The 27,936-nt window shown below is 42.1% G+C and overlaps 2 protein-coding genes across 3 annotated transcripts in view; one reads left to right on the forward strand and one right to left on the reverse strand.

Moving 5' to 3' along the window:
- The window catches only part of MAP4K4 (mitogen-activated protein kinase kinase kinase kinase 4), a 383,820-nt gene that overhangs the window by 1,523 nt on the left and 354,361 nt on the right, over nucleotides 1-27,936 (forward strand). The gene's annotated exons all lie outside the window — the stretch shown is intronic.
- Nucleotides 1-27,936, reverse strand: part of TBC1D8 (TBC1 domain family member 8) — a 50,116-nt gene that overhangs the window by 1,270 nt on the left and 20,910 nt on the right. For both annotated transcript variants that reach the window (XM_069770111.1, XM_069770110.1), the window contains exons 5-19: nucleotides 24,215-24,455; nucleotides 16,567-16,774; nucleotides 15,169-15,363; nucleotides 13,740-13,922; nucleotides 13,195-13,345; nucleotides 12,095-12,309; nucleotides 11,155-11,272; nucleotides 6,589-6,874; nucleotides 5,951-6,080; nucleotides 5,554-5,652; nucleotides 4,925-4,993; nucleotides 3,352-3,592; nucleotides 2,012-2,077; nucleotides 1,291-1,380; nucleotides 1,027-1,127 (exon numbers count right to left, since the gene is read on the reverse strand). In XM_069770111.1, coding sequence (XP_069626212.1) covers nucleotides 1,027-1,127; nucleotides 1,291-1,380; nucleotides 2,012-2,077; nucleotides 3,352-3,592; nucleotides 4,925-4,993; nucleotides 5,554-5,652; nucleotides 5,951-6,080; nucleotides 6,589-6,874; nucleotides 11,155-11,272; nucleotides 12,095-12,309; nucleotides 13,195-13,345; nucleotides 13,740-13,922; nucleotides 15,169-15,363; nucleotides 16,567-16,774; nucleotides 24,215-24,455 — 2,393 coding nt within the window. The remainder of the gene's footprint in view (nucleotides 1-1,026; nucleotides 1,128-1,290; nucleotides 1,381-2,011; nucleotides 2,078-3,351; nucleotides 3,593-4,924; nucleotides 4,994-5,553; nucleotides 5,653-5,950; nucleotides 6,081-6,588; nucleotides 6,875-11,154; nucleotides 11,273-12,094; nucleotides 12,310-13,194; nucleotides 13,346-13,739; nucleotides 13,923-15,168; nucleotides 15,364-16,566; nucleotides 16,775-24,214; nucleotides 24,456-27,936) is intronic.

Below are 27,936 nucleotides of genomic sequence, written 5' to 3' on the forward strand. Positions count from 1 at the left end.
ATATGATCCATTACTGGTGGGAAACTCATGGCTGTTACACAGAATGAGTTACAACCGAAGTAGTGATCCACAGGCCTGCAAGCCACTGCCCTGCTGTTTCTCCCATCTTTTCCCAGCTCTCCCACTAATAAAATTCAGGCATTTTCCCTGCCCAAACGCTTTCTCTCCTTCCTTCCCTTGCTCACCCGTCACAGATGATGATCAGGCTAGAGAGGATGTTTCCATGTCCTATTCTGAAATTTGTGAGCCCTCGAGTTTCATGCAGTCATAGGATGGCTAATTCAGGGTGGAGAGGAGTGCAGAAGTTCAGTCAAGTGATGCCTTTGTGAGACGTTATGTGGCCGTGCTGAGCTGACGGGTCAGATACATGCCACCCATTTGAAACATCACTTGGCAACACCAGCACAGAAGGGATCCTGGGTGTAGTCCCATCTTTCTTTGCATGTCTGTACATCTGTTTTACAAATATGGGACCCTTTTCCCTCAGGTAGATTTCCTTATGCCAACAACATACACAAGGGTCTACTGGCATTAGGGAGGGGATGCTAAGATGATGAGAGCCCTCAGCTGTCTTACTTCATGCAGTTCTAGTCAGCGTTTGGCTAAGACGGGGCAAGTCCCAGTTGGTGACGGACTAAGAAAGAAGTTACCGGTTTGGTGGAGAGGAGGTCAGGGAAGACAGAACAGCAATATGGATTCTCGGGAATTCTTTGGGCTTAGGAGGAGGGCTTTTTCTAGCCTCCATCAGCCTGTTTTCCAGCCTGTTACACTGCAGGTAAGGGCGATTCTGAAATTCTATTTACCAGCCAGTCTGAGGAGAAGGAGCTGCTAGAAAGGTAGCTGGTAGTTTTTAAACACCTGCTCCCTGGATCACAGGAGCCCAGTCCTTGATACCTAAAGGACTGAATTTAAGCTCAGGCTGAAGTTACACTTTCCCAGAAAGAGCTAAACTGTTGTATTCAGTCATTTCATTTTCAAGCACTCTCCACTTTTTTAAAAACAGACTACAGCCTCTAACGTACATACCTGGCTCATTTTTGGCAATTCTTTTTCAGTTTTAGTATCCTTTTCTTTGGCTAGATCCTTCAGCATCTGCTTCAACTGCTTTTGGTAATCTACTGCATCACCTTTTTTGGAGCAGACACAAAAAGGAGAATTAGTTTTCAAGTCACGGGAGTAAACTGACATTTCAAAATAAACCGCAGAGAGCAGACATAATAGAGCAGGGTTAACAAATGGAAAGTTGGTTGTCTCATATGCATACGCATTAGAGAACCATTTTGGACATACCATTTGATTTTCCAATGACTAGTGGTCTTGAAGTTGATAGCAAAGGATTCTTTAATGGCGACTGGCTGTCTCGTTCATTTTCTGTGAGAGCTATCCAAAAAAAAGTAACAAATGTAATGATTAATCCTTCGAATGCTGCATAATGGTTATTTAAGTTTTTAAAATTTACATATTTGAAGAAAGCAAAATAATTGGGCAAAGATGTTTTTAAACAGTACTTCATTAAATCATACTGTAAAATTATGTTAATGTAAGTAAGACTGGTGCTGCAGTGAGAGAGTCGGAAGTTTGCCAAGAATGGCACATTTAATTAAAAACTTTGCACAGAGAAAGTACCACAGAATTTTGTCACCTAATGAGAACTGGATCAAGATGTGATACAGAGATTTCTACTGTACACGGAATATCAGTCATCCAAAAATGCTACTTCAGTTCATATTTTGTCTAGAAATAACCATATAATTGACTGCAAAAGATCTCTGAATGCAGCAGATGTGAGCCTTGACATTGTATATCTATAAATTTCATCCAAGAAGGTTTTAAAATTACTGGAGTAATTTTTTAAATGTAGTGAGCATAATTACAAATGCACATCCTATATGCTCCCAGCTGAAGGAAGTAAGGTAGGTAGGGTTCTTCATTAAGCAGCCTTTTCCCAAAAGCTTTAAGCAAGAGATTTTGGGGGGAAACTGAGGTATTCATTCCCTTTCAGATTTCTTACCCGGTGGGATATGCAGCTTATATAGTAGCTTTATCTTTTCATTCATTTCTCCATTATACATAACATCTGCAAGGAAAAAAAAGAACAAGAAGGAAATGGACCAGAGCATTTACTTCCACAGTTTAAAATAAATCAGGTGCCTCTCTGTGCACAAAAGATAATTGTTTGCATGGACAATACATGAAAACATATGGCCAGTATATCACATCAAAATATTTTAAGTTGTGCCTGTCAATGAGGAACAGCAGTTGAGAGCCATCTGGTTTTGTCTTTGTTCTTGTAAAATAGACTGGGAGTACCTAACCCTACGGAGCTTCAGCATCGTTTAAAAATATCAAGGCGGATGGCAGGGAATCTAGCAAAGGCTGTTTGCTGCCACAGATTAACAGGAATGGGAGAGGGGAGAGAGAGACAACTGGCCCCCTTTGGGGCCATCATATTGTTAGTATTTCTCCCCTTCAGCCCTTACTGCTGCTCTATAGAATAAGCCCAAAGGAAATAACTACTTCACATGTAATACAATTCATATTTTCAATGACCAGTAGAAATGAGATTTTAAACTTTCAAATGCACTGAAATACTGTGAAGAACTTTTTTTTTTTAAAGTTGTATCCCTCTAAGAATCAAAATCCAACAACAATATAATACTGGGTGCCTTGGTTCACATAAAAAATTCTAAAAAACTTAAGTGGTGAGAATATGGATTTACTGAGTTTTACTGAAGCTCTGAATGTTGATTCAGTTTTTTTCACGTGGCGTCAGCCAACAGTTGAGATGTGGCACTTCCTTCTTCAGCCAGAGTTTGGGACAGGCAGCCTCATCTCATTAGAACAGCTGGTGGCCTCAAAAACAACTCTCACATAGCTCTCAGTCCCTGCTGGCCACATTTTTTTGTTCTGCTTACCGTCAACACACAAGGCAAGCAGCAGTCAGTTGTGTAAGATTAAGTCTTCAAGAAGCAGTTACAAAGAGGTATACTGAGATTTCAAAGGTATACTCAGAGCAACAATCCGGTAGAGAGGATTTTCTAGCATTCCATGCAGACCCAAGTATAATTTTAATTCATAAAATATTTTCAACAAAATTACTGCTGTCTGAGAAATCAAATATTTTAATACAATATTCAATCATGTCCTTAGGCTGTCTTTTAAATCTCATCAACTTCAGGTGATTGGAACACAAAAAATTAGTAAAGGTCACTGGTTAGGCTAATTACCAGCCCAAGAAAACCATCTGCCCGCATCCTCCCCTGCCAGTTGTATGGCATTTTAACATCCCTGTCTCACCCGTGTACCATCTCCCCCCTCTGCCCACCTTCCACCCCGAAGGGGAGCCAGTACCTAAGCAGCTGGCGAGCCCCTTGAATTCAATCAGCCGGTCCATGTTCTCATCCAGGAGCCGGAATGTCCTTTGGGCGAGGATGTCGGTGTGCTCCCCGCAGGTCCAGGGCGAGACCAGCCTGTACAGGTTGGCGAACTGCTGGGCATCGATGCGGTACTGCTCAGCGTACGGTCTGCTGGGGTCGTGTCGCTCGACAACTGGACTCGTCATTTCCCAGTAACACCTTATTAAATGTTCCCTCTAGAAGAAATCAGAGGCGGGAGAGGGGGCATTGCGGTGTGCAGTATCAGAGAGAGCGCAACCAGCAGAAAAAGGCATTCAAGTCAAGGTATGCTGGAAACGCTCAAAATTCTCTTTGCGCGAGGTGTTACAACGATACCAAAACCATTCCTGTGAGAAAAAGCAAAGTATGAATCTTTAATTAGAGCAGCCAAGCACTCTCATGATTTCCAATGGATAATTAATAAATTTGAAGGGAGACTGGGCAGGTTCTTGGAAGAAATTCACTGCAGGCTACTCAAAGTCCGAGGATGTCTCTAACCAGCCAAAGGTACAGAGGGTTGGAGAAAATCCAGGGCAAGCGTTATACAGGCTTCACCTGCTCGTTTATTCTCTCTCAGACCTCTCCATTTGGATACTGTCCCTGTTAAGTCTTCCCTTAGGGACAGGCTGATGCAAAACAGAGTCCTAACAAAACAAGCTGTCCCGGGGGAGCAAGAGACCTAACGAAGAAGGAACCACCACCAAGGAACGAAATGAGGAAAGGGGAAGAGTGCAAGCCAGTCAAAGCTCCAACGCAGCAGCAAGGAGGAGGAGGGAAGCGCTGAAGAGCAAGCCCCAGCAGCATCGTCTTACTAATGGAGGGAGGATACAGCTGGGATTAGCCACAAAGCTACATAACACTAAGAACATACCACAGTCATATTCTCAGTATCCTATGCATTCTATGAACAATTAAGTCTGAACACAAAATTAAGTCCATTAAGGGTGATAATTACATGCTTGGACCTCTAAATCAAGTATAGTTATATAAGCTTAGATGTCCCTGTCTCCAAGAAACTTTTATAATAGTACTTTCGAACATCAGCTTGACAGAAAGGAACTGAAGTAGAAACTGCTTTTAGTTCTAAAAAAAATATAAATAAATAAAACTATTAGAAAAGTGGGAACAAATAGCAAGGACACAAGTTTGTGGGGATGTTTTTCCACCACGGAAAACAGTCTGCCTCTAAAGAGCATTAAGAGAGCAGGACTGAAAAGTACTGCAGAGCTCCCAGTGAGCAGAGCTACCTATTATTTAATTTATTCTGCACGTGAAAGCTACCAGAACCTAATTTCTCATGGACCATTTCCAAGCAGCATGTTAGAAAGGAAATTCTGAAGCAATTCTGCTTTGAAGGATCAGTACATTACTATTCCTCTTTAACAACTGGACAAAATTACAAGGTCCCATCTGAATAGTACCGCCCAGGGAGAGGACATGAGGTCCAAGGCAGCTCTGCAAAGTGACGGCTGGAAGTTACACCCAGAAGCCTCAGATAGGTGCATCCCTTTCTTTTCAGGAAGACTAACCTTGAACAAGTCATACAATTCCTCTAAATCTTCAGGAAGAATCGAAACATCTGGGATGACAACTCGGAGCTTAAAAAGAAAGAAAATCCTGTTAGTGACAATCTTTTCTCCCATCACCACTGACATGGGCAGGACCACGAGCCCCGCAGGGACTGTATTTATGTGGTACAGCTGAAAACCGCAGTATTGAAAAATCTTTGCAATTTTTCCCCATTCTTTAGGTTCACTGGTTGGACAGGTCTGTGAAAAGAGAAATCCCTCAAGGGCTATTAGAAACAAAGACGGGAAGTCCCTAAGCTACAGGTCACAGGAGGATGGGGAAGCATTGCATCGCGCTCGCTCTCTTCTTACACTCTTCCCTGGGCATCTGCCTAGGGCCACGGTCAGAGACAAGGCACTGGGCTGGATGGTCCTGCAGTTGTTCTTAAGAATAAAGCCACCCTAGAAAATAATGCACGTGGCCGCAAAAGAAACACCAAAGCCATCAGCATCCCAGGAAAGAGCTTTTTCCAGAGTCAGTAACGATTCTTCCTTTTTTTCAAGATCTGGTGGTTCGTTTTAAAAAACAAAAGCCACCTGCCTCCAGAGAAGATGTTAAGCTACGTCAGTCAGAACAATACCCTACTCACCACATTTTGCTTGGTTGTGTCTTCGTGGCTCTGCAGGACACGGATTCGGTGTTTGTAGCGCATGTGCTCTATCTGTGCCACAGAGTGGTCTCCAAATTTCTGCAAGGGAGGAACAGAAGTTTATTATTTTTGTAGTATTTTAGGATATTTGTATTTCTCATTTACTGGAAATACAACTTTTAAAGTATTGTGAGTCCTTGAAGAAAAAGCATACCCAGTCTCTAATTGACCTGTCAGTGTAGGTATTTATACTATACCCAGCCTTGTGCATTTGAGCACTTAGTCACAGAATCTGTAAAGATGTGTATTAACTTTCAGAACATACTTGTTGAATTTAACCTTTTTCTTTTTTAAAACTCTAACTTAACTGACCAGTAGACAGGGAGCAGTATTTTACCTCATAGGAGTCATGAATCAGGTTAGCTATTTCAGTCACCGGAGAGGCTTCCTGGTCATCACTGAAGAATGCATGGTGATTACCAATAGGTGGCAGAGGGCTTTCCTCATTTTTGACATGTTCTAAAAACCTGAAGGGAAGAAATATAAGCAACACCGATTACTCTGCACTACGCTCTTCTCAATATAAATAAGCAAACAAGTCTTATGGCTCAGACTTAGAAATAAGTTGGTTTTCGGGCTGCTAGGCTTTTAAAAAATGCCTTCAGGATTACTCATCCGAGGAACAGCAAGCCAGCCAAATGACTAAATGCTGCCCAAGGAAGAAAACTTCTGTCTCCTTGAAGTCTGGAGCAGGAAGCCTGTCACTCTAGGGAAGGCATGAAGAGCAGCAGTAAATATTGCACATTGACGCAGTCGATGCATGTCTCGGCGCTGCCAGGAAATTTCACAGGACATCTACTCATCCGATGTACAAAGCCCATTGTTTAAGGCAGACACTGCGAAAGCAGCAGCAAGGCTGCACAGAAGGTCCCGCTGGTGCCTACAGAGCACCATCGAAATCGCAACGGCACCCAAATGCCTTTGTTTTATGGCAGAACGGTCCGCGATGGAAGAAGCACTCCTGCATGGCCATACCTGCTCAGGATCATCAGGGCCTGCCCATCGTCCTTGCTGTTACACAGATCCACGGCGTTGGCTTCCAGTATGGCCAAGCCCAGCTGGAAAATGGCTTTGATCCCATCATAGAAGAAGCAGTCCACAACATTCACAGCACTTTCCAGTGGCATGATGCTAAGGAAAAGGGTAAGGAACCACGAAAGAGAGATGGAAGCTAAGGTTGTCAGATCCTTCATATGTTCAGCCAGCTCTGGAAGTTGCTCTTTTATAAGCTCTTCAAACACCGACTGGTCTACCTGAGCACCTGCAAGCCATAAAGAAACAGTATTAGCCAGGACTGTCGCAGGAAAGAATATTCTTTAAAGCTAACGATTGCTGTCAACTATCAACTCCAAGACTTTCTTAAAACTTAAACTGACAAGATATGCACACATCTACAATGAAAAATCCCATTATCCTCCCGCTGTGATCTCAGCCCCAACCCTCACGTCCGTAATCCTTACTGTACAACTTTCTGCAAAAAGACTATGTTGATTCTCCTAAGTGCCTTTAGGGTGCAATGAAATAGTAATAGCAGCAGCTGTTGGTTTTGGCTAAAAGAGCACATAATAATTACGTGCTAGCGAAAGCAATCTTAAAGCATTTTACTGTTCGACCTGGGATCTATGCAATGAAAATAAGACAGTATGCATTCCTCTCCAGTGTATGTACTCAAGCAAGCAAGCAGTAGAGCTTTCATTGTAAGTGAGAATATGTAAGATGGAAACCCAGAGATGACTACACACACTAAGCAGGAAGAAAAATAGGTACACATAAATGTATGCGCAGATATCAATGTATACTTACATGCATATATGTAGATATAAAGAACAAAAGATTTCTGCAATGCCCAGGTATAAGCTTTCCTAACTGTACCAACCAGTCTTTCCAAAAGGAGCAGATGTGGGCTCTGTTTCAGCTACTAGCTCGGTCCTGCTTTGTCAGCAGCTATTGTTGAATCAGTATAGTTTCATATCGCTGAAGTTGCCTATGTCTACAAACCAGATCTGCCACATCAGGGGCTTTAACTGAAGACACTAGAAGTTAAAAATGTTCCTGAATACAAAATGCAGTGAGCTTTTCAATTATTTTGTCTTTCAAGTTAGTTCATTTCTTTTTCATAGTCCATATTCTGCTAATATTAGGAGACAACTTTAATTGCTACGAAATTCCTGAGACGTGTATACCCTTAGCACTCAAAACTTGTTTTCCAGAAGCAGAATATAACCTGGACAATTTGTGGCGGGGAGCCAACATCTTTCGGCTTTGCATCCAAATCATTAAAAAAAAACCCAACAACAAACCAGCTATGACATTTCTCAGTCTTAGAACTTTTCACATCAAGCCACAAAGAGCTTCTGCTGGTGGCTGAACAAACATTACAGCACCACAAATCAAAAATAAGTGCCCAAGGACAGGCAAAGAGCTTTTGAGAAACACATCAAGCGTGGTGCTTTGCTTTCAAGAGAAAGCCCTCTCACATCAGATGGTCATAAATAAGAAGCGTAAAGAAAACAGAGGAGAAAATGGACTGGGGTTACTCAACAGAGGCCAGCTTTTGTGTTTTTTTTTTTTTAACAAGCTTAATACAAACAATTTAATAGGCAAAGTTAACATAGACCCAAAAAACAGAGCTGGTTTTAGGGGTATTTGAAGGAAGCCAGAGACAGATAGACACATATATAAAAAGATCATTCCAGACTCAAGAGGCAGCACTGGCAAAATCAGAGGTTTAAAAGGAATGTGCAAGGCTGCCCAGATCTTTCACAGATCTTATTATAATTAAGTGTTGACACCGTAGACGAAAGTCAAGCAGGTGCATTCGAAGTGGCTTTTATGCCCATCTTTTCATTAGGCTCCCAGAAACCCTGAAATCTGAGCAACTGAATCTCTAATGTATTACAGCATGAAACCATGACGAGGTAGGAAAATGCCAGGGTATCTATTTAAAAAATTATGACCCAAGATGCAAACTAAATGACATCTCAAAGACTGAAAAGGTCAAATCAGAGAAATGAAATGAGGTTTTTGGTGTTTCAAGAATTCTAAGATCGAGATGATGACAGTCTAACAGATAAAGTGGGGTTAGATGGCCTGCTGGTTTATGCAAAGGATGGAAAAGCCATGGTAACATGAGAATAGGATATGCATGACCCTTGCCACCACTCTTGACCCAAGTACAACTTGCTTCTACCTTGCAGCTATCTGCTTATAATTTCCTCTATGCACTGCAGAAGGGAGAAGGATGGAGGGAATTCCTGAAGGAGGAGATAATGGGTACCAGCCCCGCCTGCAGGGTCTTCCCGTTTGCAAGCAGTGAAATGCTAAAAAGGCCTGTGAAAAGACAGAGTGGTCATAGCTGGCAAGGCTGAAGGAGGGAGATGGTCACATGATAAAAGTAAAAAGGTCGAGTAGGACTGGATTGCCTAAGTTTTGTAAGCAAAAATTATAAATAAATAAATAATAGCTTTTGAATGTCATAAAGAAAAGGCCCAAGAGAAGATGGAGCTAAGAAGGCCTGTTAGAACCAAGGTCCTTAACTGGGTAGATGTTTTGACTGTAGAGATTACTGGCTGTCACTGAAGAGGAAAAGCGCAGTGGCAGGCACAAAGATCAGAGATCAACAAAGTTAGAGAGAGATCAAAATTTGGGCAACAATGTTGGCAGGGCAGACAAAGAGGAAAAGTTGGGTCTTGGAAGCATTATTCAGGAAGAAACAATACAAAGTTTAGACAAGAGCTGGTTGCAAATCAAAAAAAAAAAAAAGGTCAACTGAAATGCGAAGCCAAGAACACCAACTCAAGCAACAGGAACCAGGGGAGGGGCAGGGTGGAGAAGATCAGTAGCACCGATTTGGGCACGCTAAGGTCTAAGGTAAATCAAAGCTGCAGCAGTAACTGCTCAGTGAAGCAATCATGCTGCAAAACTACACTGCTGCCATTCAACTAGGGTGAGCAGGAGAACTTCTAAGCTGAAGCCGCTGGTTCTTCGCACTGTGGTGAGCCATGGCAGTGCCTCTTCTAGAGTCACAGTACTCTTTCCTTTGGGTACAGAGGACAGGAGAACAGAGAGACAGGACAACCAAGACTATCAGCACTCAAACAATGTAGGCTGTAGCCACAGTGAGTGACAGGCAAGATACAAGCCCCAAATTATGTACAACTCAGGGCAGTGATACAGCCAGCCAAGTGGGACAACTCAAGTTTGTTTGGGTGTGGAGAATGCTACTTAGGGGCAATAACCCAGCAAGCACCAAAGTTATCAGTAACTCAAGGCAGGCTGATGCTATCTAGAAATTCACAAGGACAGATAAAGCTGTGTTTCTTTTTTAATCAAGGAAGGAGACAAACATGGAAGTAAGTCTCAAGATAGCAGTTTAAAGTCACATTTGGAGTCAAGAACCAAAATTCTGACAAGCGGGACAGTTACAGTGCCCAATCCACTAGTAGAAAATACCAATGGCATTCGAAGCACCACAAAACATCCTAAGCATCCAGCTAACTTTGGAGTAACACTGCTTTAACTTACCTTACCTGCCAGTTCAGTGACAAGACTAACTGTGCAGCAGCACAGTGTCAGGAGGGAGGTACGACAATCCCATCCTCCAAGCAAAAGACTGCAAATTTTCTCAGATGTCTCCTCCCACTCCCCAGGCAGCACAGGAGTGCCCACACCACTTGTAGCTCCCAGAACCACCACTGCCAGGGATTTCCTCCTATCCCCACCTCCTCACAAGTGACCCTGATCCCTCCCTTTGCTACAGCGATGGTGGAATGGCAGACACTGTAGCTAAAGAGTAAGGTTAGCATTAAAGAGGGAAAAGCTGTCAAACATTTCTGTAAGAGAAGGAAGTGACGTGACTTCAAAGAACAAATACTCTTTCCTGTATGCATACCTGCAATTACTGCGTCAAGCTGCTCAGCTCCTCTCTTTCTGTGCATGAGGCAGATATTCACACAACAGTCTTAAAAATAGTTGCATTGCAACGAACAGTAGACACAGCACATGCAGTACAAGGCACGCACTGCAGAGGGACTTGGCTTATTTCTTAATTCAGCATCTCACATTCAGAGGGTTTTGTATCAGCCCGCATTACAAAGGGCCAGGTTAGATGCAAGCCTGTATTACTCCAGGAGCCAGGCAATGCAGACAGGTCAGATCAGAAATAGCTAACCTAGCAGATCTTTCCTAGGTTCATCTTAAACAGCTCGAGTCTCTAATACTGAACACTCCTAACAAAGACACGCAGGCTCTTCTATTTTTACCTAACAGGCAAAAGTGTCACTGCCTTCTGACCAACAGGAAAAAAAAGACAAACCACGAAGTTGAGCATATATTTATAATTGTTGCAGTTCAAACCCTTCAAACCAAAACCAACCCTAGCTGGAACCTAAGCAGCCACTGCTGCTGTCCCTGGACACCACACAAGTCAGTGGACCCCCTCACTCGTGGGGTCTGGACCTCATAAGACCCTGAGCATTTTACTCACCCCAGTGCCACTCAGCTGCCCCTTCCCAGTCAGCAAGAAGAGAGATACGAGCTCACCTATCACTCGGTGGTTGAAGTAATCCGGCAGCATTCGCTCACACACAGCAACCAGCAGCCAAAAGGCTTCTTCCTCTTTGGCATACAACAGCAACACGGAGGTCAAAATATTCATAGACTTAAAAGGGCAAAGAAGAAAATCGATTTGTTAGTGTCATCAAATCCTACTGACAAAAGCTAAATTGTAGCTATTTTTAAAGAAAGTAGCCTAACATGATGTAAACAACTAAAAAAAAAACCCAGCCAGAGAAAGGTAATAAACAGCGAATACATAATTGCAACTCAAAGGCATAACAAGTTTTTCAAGCTTATGTATACTGCTTTTCATAAGAGCTATAGGAAACAATGGAGAGAAGCACAGTACTGGATTTGCCCAGATGCAAAGTAGGTAACTGATACTGCGAGATGTTTGGGGGCTGCCTTCCCCCCCCTTCCTGTATCTGGACCAGTCTGATGTTAATCAGAATTCAGGGAGCTGCTCAGAAGGTAAAGTTACTGTTCTAGCTGGCCAGCTGGGCAAAGTACTTTCATAATTTGTCATCAGTTTTGGAAGAAAGGGGAAGAACTTTACTCCATTAAACCTCTGCTCCAGCGCTCTACGTGAATCTCATCTGTGCAGGCCAGTTTACTTCGCATTATCTCCAAGTATTCTGCAAGAAATGCACTTTTGAACAAACAGAAGCATCAGAAAGTTTTTTTTTTTTAACTCTAAATCCAGCTTGCAAAATAATTTTGTTGAGCCAGAGCCTTTTGTTTAGCCTATGTACTTGTTTTCCAGAGTAAATGACATTTCATTATCTAAAATTATGTATTTTTCACAACTATAAGGACATTATTTATCAAAACCACCATGAAAAATACTCCCAAGAGAACGACAAAAGAGAGAGAGTGGAAAGAGGGGAGAAAAGCAGTGAGCGTTATCCCGCTGGGAGTTTTTCACCTGGCAGTATCCTATTTTGGGGTTCCTGTGTGCGTACGCTGTGAGCACCCTTCTCAGGGCGGCTATCCCCGTCTCGCTCTGGAAGGCAGGGTGCTCGGGCAGCGAGCGGTGGAGGTCACGCTCGATCTCCTCCGTCGCCATACAGCACTTGCCCATGGACGCCTCCACCAAATGTACGTAGTAACCGGGATGCGAGGCGAGGTCCGTCACGGCGTCTGAAGGCAGCAGGAAGAGAGGAAGAGGAAGAGGCAAGTGGATTAGGATGACGCTAAACTTAGTGTTGTGGGAATTACTGCTCGAAAGGATGTAAGCAAGATGGTTTTCCCCAGCATCTGTGAATTTAGTGAAATCTCCAGACCTAAAAGAAATAAAGTCCTCGCAGAATATGTGTCTTGAAAACAAATTAAATATTAGCAAAGCTTGTATGATGCAACATCATTCTGAACAGCTTAACATCAACATTGAGCAGAAAACTTCCCCAGCAGAAAGTATTACTAGGAGAAATGTACTCAGCACTGTTCACACCCTTCAAGGAGGAAAAGCTCCACTTTTAACAAATGTTTGAACATGTCATATACTGGATTAAGGACTAAACTTGAGATTGTACTGTAGGCACGTTCTGGCTCTGCCAGATCTGAGGATGAAATGAGTTGTTTTTTCCATCTCCAGTTTCTATTACCTCTGCCAACATTCAACATGAAGCAGGAGCAGGACTGCTGTCTTCAAGATGTCATTATTTTGCAATAATTTGATTTGTCTAGGGCTAAATCAATACTTATGCTACAATCTAATTGTTGCTTGAGGATGAACATTATTTTATGAAAACATGACATAAATTTAAGATGTTACACAGATGAAGAAGATGTTATTTCAAGTGTTCTGCTCATCATGTCATGTCATCCTGAGATAAAATTTTTACAGATCTACCTAGGTACTTCCTTGCACTTATTAGTTCAGTTCAGATCATCGTCCTTCCGTCAGCAGTATCATAAGCTCCATGTAAACAACATTTAATTTCCCATGGGAGATTTCCTGCCTAAATGTTTTGCCATGTTCAGAATCAGATGATGCCTACAGCCAACATTTCAAAGTGTGCCCACCTGAGAAGAGCAGCCAGAGTTTGCCTCTTAAAGATTCAGGGATTCCCATAGCAACAAGTTTTCTGATCTTCTCTGTGCGAAACATGCACACGGTTCTGCCATATTCTACAAAATGGTCATCCCACAGGCTCTCTTTGATTTGCTCCCTAGACTGGAACACGAAGATATATTTTAAAAGAACAAATCATGTGCATGTGAGACCTGGTAAACAGAAACATTTTAACTATTAGAAATTCTGCAAGGTATTTCCATTACCAATGGAAATGGGAAGTCTGCTCTAAAGACTACAACTTCCCCCCCATTTTGCATATGCACTTCACCACGCAGGCAGAAAAATTATAAATATTCACCAGAAGGAAATGGGGGGGACAGAGAATAAAAAACTCCCAAGCAAACAGAAAATCCATTATCCCGTATCTAATTTGTCCAGCCAATACAGAGTTCATTTTACTAAAAATGAGTATCTGTTTGAATGTCACCCCAGCTTTAAAAAAAAAAACAACAACAAAAAAAACCTGCTACAACTTCCCCCAAATGTTACATACCTTTCCAAAATCAAGGCCTGCCATTCCTGACTGATGGAAGTCCGACCTTAGTGCTTCTGCATTGAGCAAATAACTGCTCTCCTTTCCACATTCGCTTCTCTCCTTGCCTTGCAAAGCCTCTGTTCCCAGATGCACAGGCTCACCATCCTTGAGCACGCATGTGGATCCAAAGGCAGGACTGTTCTGCAACACAGAATCAAAGCGGTAACGACTGAGAAGAAGAGGCTAAGAACTATGTCCTCAGCCGTCTTCAAGACACAGAGCTGGGTCAGCCTTTGCCGTTTGCATCACAATCTTTCATACCTTTCAGGAGGAAAGGCCTTACTCCAGACTTCATACAAATTATCATTCATTTGTATGTCAGGAAAAGGGTTGTTACTTTAAAGCAGAAGTTGTTAGTAAATTCTAAGTGTCCTTGATGACAAGCTACCAAACGATCTTCCACTTCGGTTAGGATTTGAAAAAGAATCAGAGAACAATTTAGGTTGGAGGGGACCATCTTTTTCAATCCCCTGCTCAAAGCAGGGCCCCTCCAACCAGGTTTTTGGGGGCTGTGTCCAGTCGAGTTCAGTAGCTCCAAGGAAGGGGAGTCCACAGCCTCTCTGGGCAGCCTGGTCCAGCTCTGCCCACCCTTGAGGGGAAATCTTTCTCTTTTTATCTATTCAGATTTTCCCTTGCTGCATCTTGGGACTATTGCCACTCTTCTTTCAGCTGGCACCTCCAAGAAAAGTCTGGCTCTGTCTTCTCTGTAAGTCCCCATTAGCTAGTGGAAGACAGGCTGAACAAGCCCTGCTCCCTCAACCTCTCCTCACAAAGCATGTGCTCCAGCCCCTGACCATCTTGTAGCTCTCCACTAGACTTACTCCAATTTATCGATGCTTTTCTTGGGGGGGTGTAGAGTCAAAAGTCGACACAGTACTCCTGATCAGCTTCAGAAGTGCTGAATAAAAGGGAATAGTAATATCCTTTGACCTGCTGGTTACAAACCTGCTAGTACAACCCCATATGGCTACTGGCCCTCTCCACTGTAGGAGCACACTGCTGACTTAGAAGCTCAACCTGTTGTCCGCCGTGACCTCCTGCCTTTACCACATGCCAGCCAGGGCCCAGCCCCTCCTGTGGCAAGGGGTTCCTCTGCCAGGCTTCGCATTTGCTTTTGTTGAACTTCACAAGGTCTCTATCACAGCCCATTCCTCCAGAACATTGAGGTCTTCATGAAGGGCAGCCCTGCACCCCACCATACTCGCTGCTTCCCCCAGTGTGTCAATCACAACCGTGCTGTGGGTGCGCTCCATCCCATCAGGCAGGTCTTTAAAGAAGGCATCAGACAGCACTGGCCCAAGATCAACCCCCTGCAGAAGGCAGGACAACGGACTGATGGATAAACACATTGAATTCATAATCCAATAAAACCCCAGAAGTTCAGTACCTGGTTCTTATTTTGCAAGTTGTTACAGTGCACTGGGTTGCTGGAGTTCACTTCTTTTAGCCTCTGGAGCAGGTTCTCCACCAAAGTATCCCGGTCCTTCAGCTCAATGAACTGAAAGGCTGTCTTGCTCCTTATGCTAACAATGATGGGATTAGGGAGAAGGCTTGTGTCCTCCATCTTCTCTATACTGATTACCTTTTCCAGAAACATTATAGAAAACACATTATGCACCACATCCACAGAAACATTGTCAAATACTCTACATGTACCAAAATGTACAAACACAGCATTCATACGCACACATGCTTTCAACATGGTTATTCATATTGGCTTTCCTTGATCAGACACATCCTACCACCTGAAGTTCACGGTCTCTTTAGAAGCTCAAAGCAGGCACCAAAAAGTATCCCAGCTGCCTTTTCTTGGGTTTTGGTTTTTTGTTTTTTTTTTCCTAAATGACTTTGCAGCCCACTTCTGGAGAGTGGACTGAAAGGAAAGATAAGAAATGGGAGTATGATTAAAACAAGATTTAGAAAAGGATCAATTTGATCAAATTCTGGGGAATGGAGGAGGAAATTTACTTTTACCCTTTTGCAGACAGGGGAAAACAGTTGTTTCTTTGTTTCTGATTAAGTATATAACACTGTTCTTTTATTGTTTTCTGTTTCTGTAACAGTGGAAGGTAAGTTGCTACAGTTAAGATAGCATTTGGATGTTACTCTGGTATTAGCCAAGGATGAAAAGAAAGCTTTAATTAAGAGATCATAACAGCCTTGTATCCACAGCAGATCAGGCAGGTGTTTGCTGACAGCTTCCTTCTCCTCTTCTACTCCCACCACCTTCCCACGCGCTCTCCCTCCACTTAAATAAGTCTTTGATTTCATGGAAATTTGGCAGCTCGTCACTGCATCCAGAACATCCCCTTTTTCTCTCTGCCCTATAGCTTTGCAAAATATCCACAGGTCTGCTAGAGTTTGTCTATGGAGGGAGATCTTCAACACTTCAAAATGTTGATCCCAGGCAAGGATGCTCTTATATTGCCAGAATGGGTCCAAGCTGAAGTCTCCATCAACACCAAGCTGGATGTATGCATTTGTGGAGCTGGGAGGGGAGCCCTGTCTGAGTCTTGGACTGAGCAGACTCTGCTTTTGCAGTGCTCTGTCCTGCTGCATTACCTGTTCACCCTTCACCTTGAGGATCATGTTGAATCACCCATATTTTTAGGAACTCATGCCCTAATGAATCCCAGAACAAGCTTTACAACAATCCTGTAGGCACGATACACACAAGCATCCTACTCTTCTTCATCAAACGATAGTTTGCAGATAAGTGACAGTGGATGCTTACAGCAGAAAAAGGTAGATAAGGACCCGAAATGAAACAAACAAACAACTCTACCTCTCTAAGTGGGATGATAACATTACAGCAGCCATTTTCTTTGCTGGCAAAACAGATATAACTGTCTGAAGCATACATCCTTCCCGCTGTGTGACAGCGACTAAACGGCGTCCAGAGAGAACAGTCTACAACTTCATGCAGCTTCTCCTTCCTGGGCAATCTGAAGAAGGCCCGAAAGAATTCATTCTGTGCTCTGGCTTCAAGATCCCTTAGGAGAAAGCAGTAAGAGCGAATCACAAGACCCCGAAAGCCAGGACATCCAGCGCAAGGTTTGCTTTTCTTGTTAGCCTCACCAAGAGCGAGGGAAACAGAATAAAAGCACCGTGCACTGCAATCTTCACTGCCTATGTGAACAGATCAATAAAAGACTGACTTTGAAATACAAAAAAGAATTATTATCAATACTTGCTTGTTTAACAATAAGGTCAAAAGCAACTACTGTAATGACTAGGAAAGGAAAGGGCAAAATTTAAATCAGCTGGTTTGTTGGGGATTTTTAAAATTATTATTTAACCATGCATTTTCTATGGCTGCTGTATGACTTTCCAGCCTCAAAGAGTTACAGATTTCAATGCCCAGGAGACAACTAAATCTTTCATCTCACGAACATACATTGAGCAATGGAGATTAGCTTTATGTTCCTTGTTTCCCCTCCCAGTAGTATTACCAACATCACCCCAGGGATTTGCATCTGCACCCAAAAGTAATGCATTCGCTTGATAAGTACTTCTGAAATGGTCAGTAATAGAAGAGTTAATGATGGTGGCAATTACGTCATCGCATCCTTGACTTGGAGAGGTATCAGCCTCTGAGAGCCCCCAGAACAGTTGCAAAATGCAAAACAGTTTCAGGTCACTTACAGACTCAGTTGGGAATAACAGCACCAGCTACATTCAGTTTGGACTTGGCTTCCTTCCAGTCACCCATCCACATTTATGTGGAGAGAAAAAGTTTAAATAAATGAAGCTTTCATTACTGAGCTATGGTTATGCAGACTTGGCTTTGGGGATTTTTTTTTTCCTCCTCCTTTTTTAATGAAGAAATCTGCAGTAATTTAGAGAGCTATGTAATTACATTATAAACAGGCCACGGCTATTAGCTCACCAACAGCAGCTCCAGAAACATTAGGGCTTAAATTCTACCATTTTCTTTACAAGAAGTAAATTTTTCCAAACATGATTCACCTCAGGAAAAAAAAAAAAAAAAAGCTTGACTTTGTTCCATTGAAAGAATTTAAAGCGTGGGCTGGAGCATAACAGGGAGTGGTACCTTGGTGCTGTAAATCCCCTCTCCGCTCCTTCCGTCACCCTCCTCTTCTGCTGACACCTTCCCACTACCCCAGCCCTGCTGTTTAAAAATAAATTGAGACAGATGAAGCCTGTGCTTCAGTAAGTAAATCAATTGTTTCGGTTTTTTTATTTCAGTTTAATCCATAGAGAAAACAAGCCATGTGAAACAGGGAGGAAGACAAGCGAGAACAAACCGAGACCTGAGAAGGGAGGATCTGTATCTGCGACCAACAGAAAAGACAGAATGCGCTCGACCAGCATTCGGCTGCTGTTTCCTTCTCAAGCATTATCTTCCTTAATAATATTATCCAAGGAAAACAGACAAATAGTCTCCTGTTTTTCACAAAGAACAAAGAGAAACCCTCTTTGTGGAGGAAGACAAAAAGGTTGCTCCCAAGTTAAAATTCCACAGCAAGAGCAACTCTGATAAGTGCCCGCAGCGATCCGCTATTGTGACAAAGCTGGATCAGGATATGCCTCCTAGTTAACTCACCACTAAAATATTTTCCATTTCTGCACGGCACAGATGAATGCTGCTGATAGCATCTGCAGTCAGGTCCGGGTAGAGCTGTGCTCTCCTGCTATTGTGCTGAGAAGGTAAGACCCTCCCTGCATCTACTTGGTTGTGAAAATTTCTATACCTTTGTATGAAAAGAGGCATTACACCTAAGAGTGGGACCTCCGTTGAGGCAGAGAGCATCTGTTACTTAAGAGCTGACTGTTTCTAATGCTCCAAAATCTGCAGTTTCCGAGTTTTCAGATTTTGCTGTCTCTTGGGGCTGCAGGCTCCAGGTGTGGGGCCTTTTAGACAAGCAGCCGCAGGTTTTTAAGCTGAAGAATGACATTTCCTGCATCTGAAATGAAGTAAATTCACCAAGCGCTGCATCCAACCCTCTCACCCCATGCTGGCGGAAGGCTGCCAACCCCGACATCCCTGGAACTGCCCGTGTCCCCCCCCGTGACTCCTGACACAGGGTCACACAGGACCACCACAGAGACCAGACCGCAGCCAGGGCTGCCCCACAGATAAGTGCCAAAACAGGGGCCAGCGCGCTGGTGGGAGGGATCCTGGACAAAACAAAAGGGTAGCACGGGGATGAAATGCTGTCAGCACCTACCGCTGTGGGCTCAAACAAGAGGTTTTATTAGAAAGTGGCACACTGTGAAAATCTTTCCTGTTAGGCAGGCAAATTCTAGGGCTTAAAGCAATTGCTTCACTTCATGAATACAGCCAAACAAAATTAGAGCTGGTTAAAAAAAACCCCAAACCCTCTAACTGCAAAAAACCCACCCACTAACAAAATTAGCTCCTAAAACAAGACAGGCATTGTTTAAACGTGATACAGCAAAGATGCAGCAACTGGCCCACGTCACCAGGACCCACAGCTTCCATTTTGAGTTTCACAGTACCTCCAACACTGAACAGAAAGGCAACCTTGCTACCTAAGGCCCAATCTGTTGAAATTTTGTCCTCTAACTTAAAATTTTCCATGTTGGTTTGGTTTTTAAGCAAATGCAGTGTACTGAGCTGTACCTAAGAAAAAAAAGGAATGCTAAAAATAATGTTTATTGAGTGTCAACACATGCATCAGAAGAATAAAAGGCAAGGAGATGCAATTGCCTTGTTCCCTACTTTTCAGAAAACTCAGCAGTTCTTTCCAAACGCAGTTCCCGACTTGCACGTTACAGGATCCTGGACTGCCTCCAACTCCAGCACTTCAAAGTGCACAGCAAGTCTGAACTGTGATAACTCCTTGTGTGTGACCCCCACGTTACCTTCCAAGAGTTTTAAATTAAAGGAAATAACACACAAGACTAACAAAATGCCTAAAAGTATCAGGACACTTAAAATTGTGTCCTCACTGTCAAATGTTTTTCTCTGCTTTGTATCTAACAGAAGTCAACTTGGCAAGATTTTAGCTCTGCTGAGTCACTTGCTCCCTATCTAAAATCTAACCAGACTGGTTGACCTCTTGCTTTTAGAGACCAATTACTAGACTCTTCTTGCTATTCAGACTCCAGAGAGTTACAAATTTTGGAAATAACACAGGCGATTATATATGTCTTGTTTATTGGAAGAACTGCTAAATTTGCGTGGCAAGAAAGGCTTCTTGTAAGCAAGCCAGGAGAAGCTGAGAAGAGTCAACTTGACTTGTCAGGACACATGTAAACTGAACATCATTCCTTTATGTAAGAGGAACACTGGACTTGTAGGGAGGAGATGCAATGGATATTTTAGCCAGAACTGATGAAAGCCTTGGTATTTCCCCACATGGAACTAATAAAACCAGACTGAAGTAAAAAACTGTTGTACCAAGCCAGCTGAAAAAAGAGTACCCCAAAAAGCAGCCCTCAAAGGCTCCCTGGTAAATTGGAAAGCTGTATCAAGAGGACCTCCTTGGGGGTCTGTCCTGGACTAGCTTCTGTTCAACATCATCAGCAGCAATCTGTACAATGGATCAAGAGACTGTTGTTATTAAACCTGCACACGATGTGAAGCTGGTAGAGGCTAATGAGCAGAAGAACAGGAACAGATTCAGATTTATATCCATAAAGTTAAGGGATGGTGTGGAAAAAAAAGCATTACAAGTATTTTCAGGTGTACATCATAAGCTGCACAAATGCAGTATGGAGATCAACTCCACCAGCAGCCATTTGGCAAAAAGAAAGGACCTAGGCGTTACGCAGGATCACCAGCTGAACGTGAGCCGACAGCCTCGCGCTCCCAGGAGGAAGAGGAGCACTGTGCTGGGCTGCAGAAGTGCACGGCCACCGAGATGCAGCACAGCAGTCCCGGCGTGGCTGCAGAGATGGTCACGCTGCTCCTGCCCGGGTCAGCACCAGCTAGGAACTGGGGGCAATCCCGTATCCCACCACCCCACGCCTGCAGCCCCATGGGATAAGTGACGAATGTCCAGAGAAGAGCAACCAGAAGGGCTAAAATCAAGACCTCTAAGAAAAACCTGGCTGAACTAGGGGAAGAAAAGAGAAAGGAGATGCATACCAACCTCCAAATACACAAATGGTTGCTCTGAAGAGAGAGAGAACACCGATCTCTTCAATAGTACTGGATAGGACAAGAAGTAGCAGACTCAAAAAGCAGCACAAAAGGTTCAAGTTAGACTTCAGAAAGTCTTTTCAATGACAGGACAGCAAAGTACCAGTATGGATCCTGATATTTCCATTACTGGAAATCCTTAAAAACAGGTTGGGCAATCATCTGTCGCAAGTGACACACAGAGATAATCCAAACCCTGCCTTTTGCCAGGCAGGTGCAATAAAAGGAGGGTCTTTCTAGTCACATCCTCCTTGTTGCTCAAGGTTTACAGCGTTCTCGGATTCCCTCTCTGAAGGAATTAATACAAACTGAAGTGATGTTTACGATTAAAGATACTTCAAACACTTTCCATTCAGCTTAGATCAGTGTTAAAAACTGTCTTTGCCTTCATATGAAGCAAAGCTGTCCTCATTGGCAATTCACAGTTAGACATGAAGAAAAGAAACCGAAGTGGTTAGAGCCTGGAGAAATGTATCATACTTTTGAAACCTTACTGACAGCAGCACTAAAGCTTTTAAATCGCGTGTTCTGCTCTGGCCAATTTCCTCGGTACATTTGCGGAATGCAATGGATATTCTTGCATCCTGAAAGAGATGGAAATAAGAAGTACAAGTACCTATACCAGAGATTTTAGTGACCTTCCTATAAAAAAAAAGAAAAAATAGTTACCGTATGTGCCAGTAAAATTGTATGGCACATAAATATATCTGCAAGAAATAGCATTTCTAGTTATCAAACACCTCAGCTCTACTTTGCTTTTTATGGCAATTAACTTAATTGCCATTAATCCCTTTTAATCTATTGTTCCGGGCCTTATACTCTCATTAAGCAGCACGGAAACTTGTATATTTCTGGCTATGATATAATCTGTGTCACAGACTGTAGGCCTAATCCCACAGCCTCTCTGAGTCCCCTCCCTCGACTGCTCAGCAGGATGACCCCAAGACCCTCAGGAACAGCAGCAAAGGTTTCTGCTTTTCAGAACGTAGAATATACAGACCATTAAAAATGCATTTTTTAAAAATAAGGATATTGAGACAAGCCTCTTGCAAAACAAAGCCTAACAAACAAAAGCCATCTACAGCAACTTCATTAGACACAACTGGAATAGTTCTAATGATGTGTGGATTATTGCTTTCATTTTGATAGACTACTGTTTGCTTCCAAATCATGCACAAGAATTAACAAAGACAATTATCGGGGGGAAAACGTTGAGAGAAAAATAGTTGTTCTTTTAGTACGACAATGGCTTCAGGAAAAAAAACAGCAACAAAAACTTCATACACCAAAAAAGTTCAACTCCCCCCAACCATGTTAGCATTAAAAACCAGTTTATCCACTATTCAAACTACAGTCTTGCTTAATCACGTTACATCAAAGTGGTTGCTGAAGTGTGACAAAGGGCACCAGAAACAGCAACTTCTCCAACCACTACCCAATTCGTGCAGAGGAAATCGGATTTTGGCATCTTCCATGTTTCTATGTTTTCCCTTCTGCCATCTCAAGTTACAGCACATCATCACAGGTTAGAGAACATCTTGCCCGGGAACTCTCCAGTAAATATATTTTTATCCCTCCCTCTCCTCTGCTGCCCCCAACTTTTTTTTTTTTTTTTTTTAAGTTGGAAGGAAGGAGAGGAAAAAACCTTTTTGAGTAAATGTGTGGGATGGTTTCTGTTGCTGGTTTGCTAATAGACATACTACTTTTCAAAAACGCCACAAGGTACTTACAGGTTGATTCCCTGAGAGCCTCCTTATTACAGCACATTACTAAGCTTGTACTTTTCTTTGCAACCATAATTTTAGTTTCTTTGCAGTTTTCCATTCAGTTGGCACCCCTGACTCAAAGACTATTTGGGGAAGTGACAATGGTGAGTTAAAAATCAGTAGATGCTGAAAATCCCTCCCCCCAGTTTTTTGTTACATCTCCTCCGGATTTACTTTCCTTGCTTTGTGCATCTAACTTTTCCATCCAAAAGCGGGAGGAGGGTGGAGTGGTAAAGCATGGAAAGGGGCTCAGATACAACCTATTACTCACAGCCATATCCTACATTAGTTGAAGTGCATATCCTACATTTCTTGGGCCAAAAACCTACAATGTTAACAACATCCAGTTACACATATATTGTAAAAACAACAGTAGCTCCTGTATTTAAAGGAACCCGGGCTATGAAAAAAAAGCCTGCAAAGACGTTCGTGGCTGCTCACCACTATCACCTCAAATTAATTCCTTGATGACATCATGGATGAAATCCTGGTATCAGTGATTTTCTTTATCGTGTGTACATATGAAATGGCAGAGAAAGTGCATTTTATTGTTTTAAACTCCATTATGAAAATTTGTGTAAGTGTTTAGCTAAGATATATACCCAACACCACTGCAAAAATGCTCCTCAGAAACAATAAAGCGGCTACTGGACACGTTCTCTTTTTTTGGGAAAGGATACCACGCATTCTTTATGTTTTAGCCAGGAAGCAACACCTGGGTCATACCTCTGGCAGAGGGAGAGGAAGGAAGAGCAGGAAAGGGTATGATTCAGGAAGGGATAAGTGTTCCACTCACACCCCATTCAGAAAAGAAGTATTTTCAACCAGCACCTTAACCCTGACGCCTCAGGCAAATTCCAGTTTGGGCTATTCCATCCTGCCCACCTAAAATTCCTCTGGGCAGTTTCCCTTCCCCTTTCCCACAGCAGCAAATAAAACACAGAGTTGTGTGTTGTGCTACTAGCAGAGAAATAGTTATCAATCTTCCCCCTGAGAGCCGAATGCATTTCTGTAGTGGGAGCGGAATGCGGAGATGCATTTCGGGGACGCATGGGGTAGAGCTGACAATAGCATATTAATTTGTTGCAACTGCCTGTAGGTTTTTTAAGTCCTATAACTGCTTGCTAAGTCAGCTATGGCAATCACGCTAGTGGGAAATTCCCTGTTTCAGATATGATCAAAAGCAATAATTCTACAGAACTGACAGCACTAGGAAAGCCTACACATTGCCAAAATTATAAACAAAATAATGCTTCTCTTCAGGGAAGACGGAAAATATCCCTTGCTGCAATCTATCCTTCTACAGGGAATGGTACTTTTAAAATAAATGAACAAAAAACCACAGTGATGTTCAAGGAAAGAATATAAAATGGAAAAAGGTATCTTGCACACAAGTTAAAATGCACCTATTGGATATACCAAAACACATTATAAAATCTCTTTTGTGCCCAAGCGGGTAAACCTTACCCAGCTAACACAGCAGACCATGAAGCCCACCACAGAACCTCTGCTCATACAGCAATTTAGCTTTTTACCTCTTGGTAATCTGAGTAGGATCCTGCAGGCCTGGATCCAGTTCAAAGATCTCATTATCCAGTAGCCTTCGGAGTGTCACATCTGCCAGTTGCTCCATGATCCTGAAAGCCTCAGCAATATTGAGGAATGTGGAGAAGTCGCGCTCTTTATTTGGAGTGGTGACACGGACCGTGTCGGTCATGAAGACGTTGGATGTTCTTTCCAGCTTCTGGACCTCAACCCAGGGAATGATAAGTTTCACTGCCATCAGCGAAAAAAGCAAAAGTGGGTTGGAAACTCTGCTTACATTTTTCAGATTTCAGAATGAACTGCCAACAACCGAAGAAGAGAGAGACCCATTTTTACAGACAAAGACCAAGCAAAAGCTGAAATGCCTGTCATTACTCTACATTCATTCTCCCCCACTCCAAAAGACTGTCTTTTTCAGAATCTCTCCCTCAAAATTTCACCTATTTTCATAAGAAGTGCTGGACTGGGGAGTTCTGCCTTTGCACAACACCTGCCACAAGCTGTGCTCCTAACTCCTTTACAAGTCATTTCTGCAGCCTGCTTCATTACTACCAGAAGAAACAGTTCATTTCAAGAGTACAAAGACAATAAGGAAAGGCTTTGTAATCTCCCAGAAAGAAAACTGTAGGCAGGTGGAAACCCAATTACATGCACAGTACTTTAACTTTTAAAATAAAGCTAACTCCCATACAAAAGGAAGCTTTTGCACATAGACATTTTTATAAAGTTTAATTACTACTATAACCAGGGCATTAAAAAAAAAAAAAAAAAGCTGCCTAGGCAACAGAATCTTCTCATTTTGATTACTTTTTACTGAAAAGGTGCACAGGCAAATCTTGCCCTGAACATTAACTATAGTTAGACTTGTTTATAGAAAAGAAAAAGTATAGGACACTGTTCTCTATACTTAAACACTGCTGAATCACATAAACACAAATGGTAAACACAATCAGTTTATTTTAGATAACCACTGCAGGATGTTCCTTGCCACTGTCATATGAATCTCTGGGTAGAAATTAGGCTGGAAAGGACTTTAAAATAGATTAAATTTCTTCTTAACAACTGTTGGAAGCTTCCCAGGATTCTCTGTGCCAATAACATCAAGACTACACCCCCTAACATCCCTAGCTGGTCTCCTGATGCCAATAAAGCAATAAAAAGGCAGTAATAACAAACATTGTCATATATATATGACACTTATCCATGATCGTTAATTACCTAAGGAGCTACCCTCAGCAAGTTTTCTGTACTACATGAACCACAGCTGTCAAGATTATTTGCCGATTACATTTTTTCTTACTTAAATAAAGCACAGCTGCGTCAACACGCACTAACTGTTGCGAATGGTCATAAAATCATCTGTACCGGCACAGCCAAGGGAAGAAAGATTAAATAGCGCCGTAGCAATAGCACTATTGTTCACGCAGGTCGGAATCACATAGGCTCTACAGTGTTGGTTATAGAAACAGCACAGCAGACTGTAAGGGGCCCAAACTACTGATGAAAGGTACAAAGTCTTCAAAGTTTTAGAAAAAACACAAGTTTAATTAAAAAATGTGAAGAAACTTTGGCATGCCCTTTCAAGAAACCTGACATTCTAAGCCTCTGAAATTCTGCAAATATTTCGAGGCTTAGATAAAAGGGGACTTGTCCTGGAAAAAATGTTCCATGGAGTTTATGCTCACATAAGCCATAAGTTAATTTTATGAGAAGCTGAAAACAGGTTCCAATATTGCATTCCAGGTCATTTCAACATAAAATAAAACAAGGGGAAGGGGACAGACTTGCCAGAAGCAGAAGATTTAATGCTTTGCCTATAAAGAGATTTCAGTCTACAATTTGGGGGGATTTTTACAGAGTTAAAACACGTTTAAGAACTATTTTTATTGCAACTCACATATTGGGTTTTTTCCCTGTGCTGTATAGAAGAATACAATAAATGTGATTTCTTAGCAATATTTTCAAGACCTGATTTAACCGGATTTAATTTGTGATTGCTACCTGAAAAAAAAGACAATGAATCACTTGTTCTACATATAATCAGCATCAGCTTCTCAAATAGTAACAATGAGAACTATAGTAAATCAGGATTATTCGATGTAATACAAGTATTTCATAAATGTGACAAAGTACTACTAGCTTTGAAACAGAAGCAATCTGCTTTATCAGGATCGAGGAAGTGGGAAGCATTTCAACATATAATGCTTCCCACTGAGCTAGGGAAGTTTGTTTAACCAAAAGAAAATCCAGGTTTTTATTTCACATTTCCATGCAAATGCATGGGAACACAAAGGCAATGCAACAGACTGCAACAGTGAATGAACAGTGTATTTTCCATGGTCAAAATGAAAAGTTGCAAACATGTAGTGGTTTGTGGGGGTTTTTTTGTATTCTCATAATGAATTATTATTAAAAAGAGATGAGAAGCAATTTCTTCTTAAATAATACAGCATGATGTTGTACTTCCAGTATCATTTAACAATCTGTGGTATTGCATGAACAAAATTTTTGGAACAATATAAAGGGTTTTTCTCTCTCCCTCCTCCTTCCCCCATTATCTATCATTAATAAGTATCATTTTTGCTTTGTGTGCTTTGGCAGGCCAGATATCTCAGATTTAATGAGAAAAAGCCTGCAATGATAGCAAGAAGAAATGACTGACAAAGGATATTATTTAATACTAAACAGAAAACAAGGAGATTAAATAAGAACTCAGATATCTAGTATGTATCAAGAGACTCCATTCTAGTCTTCCCAGCAAAACTCAACTTCTGTTTTTATAACAAATAACAAACTTGCCAGCATTTTAAATCTAACTCTGCCACCTTTTGCAGATATGACAAAATAATTGGCCTGAAATAATATAAGGGAAGTAAGGACCTCTAACTCTATCTTCCTATGTTAGTCTTAGAAATTACCAATTACTATCTTCCTCATCTTTACATTAATGTACTTCATTTTTAAACCTACATTTTTATTTGATTAGCCATCCCAATATTAAACCCAGACAGTAAATGCTAAAGTTTTCCTAATTGTTTTAACTGACAATTCTTGCTATATTTATAACCATATAGTTTTATATTACTGTCCTTGCTGAAGTTCCAGCAGGACAAAGAGGACTTAAAATGTTATCAGTTCATGCACAATCGTACTAAATAGAGACATGCTATAGAGTTTACATGGCTACATTCATTTTTACATTCTGATATCTATTCTGACAGGCTTTTCATAATCACATGACCCTTCCTCTGTAGAGGAACACCATGACCAAAGTCTTACAGCTCACTGAACCATCTGAAGGTCTAAAAACCCCGGGACACACTTCTTGTGATCTTCCTGCACTGTTATGCAGAAACACACACACAAAATCCCTAAACTGCTGTTGCTTTCCCTTAAAAACTCTGAATTTTCATCTGGTTCTCCACGGCACAGCCCAGTTATGTTTCCTGGGCTACTTTCAGGCAGGCAGCTGGACTCTGGCATCCCTGGTCCCACTAGCCCTTTCCCTGCCCCCCCGGCAGCGATGACTCTGCTTCCCTGCTTATGGGAGGGACCCGTCCTTACTCACCATTTTCGGAACTAAAAGTCTCTATTTCAGAATCTGTAGGAGGTCTGTTATATTTTAAGGCTGCTTCACCATAGCAAGAAAAAGAACCAGATAACAGCTGTGTCTGCATGCTCTTACACTCTCATTTTTACTACTGGATTAATA

This window comes from Haliaeetus albicilla, chromosome 25, assembly GCF_947461875.1.
Source record: "Haliaeetus albicilla chromosome 25, bHalAlb1.1, whole genome shotgun sequence".
In the NCBI taxonomy this organism is placed as follows: domain Eukaryota; kingdom Metazoa; phylum Chordata; class Aves; order Accipitriformes; family Accipitridae; genus Haliaeetus; species Haliaeetus albicilla.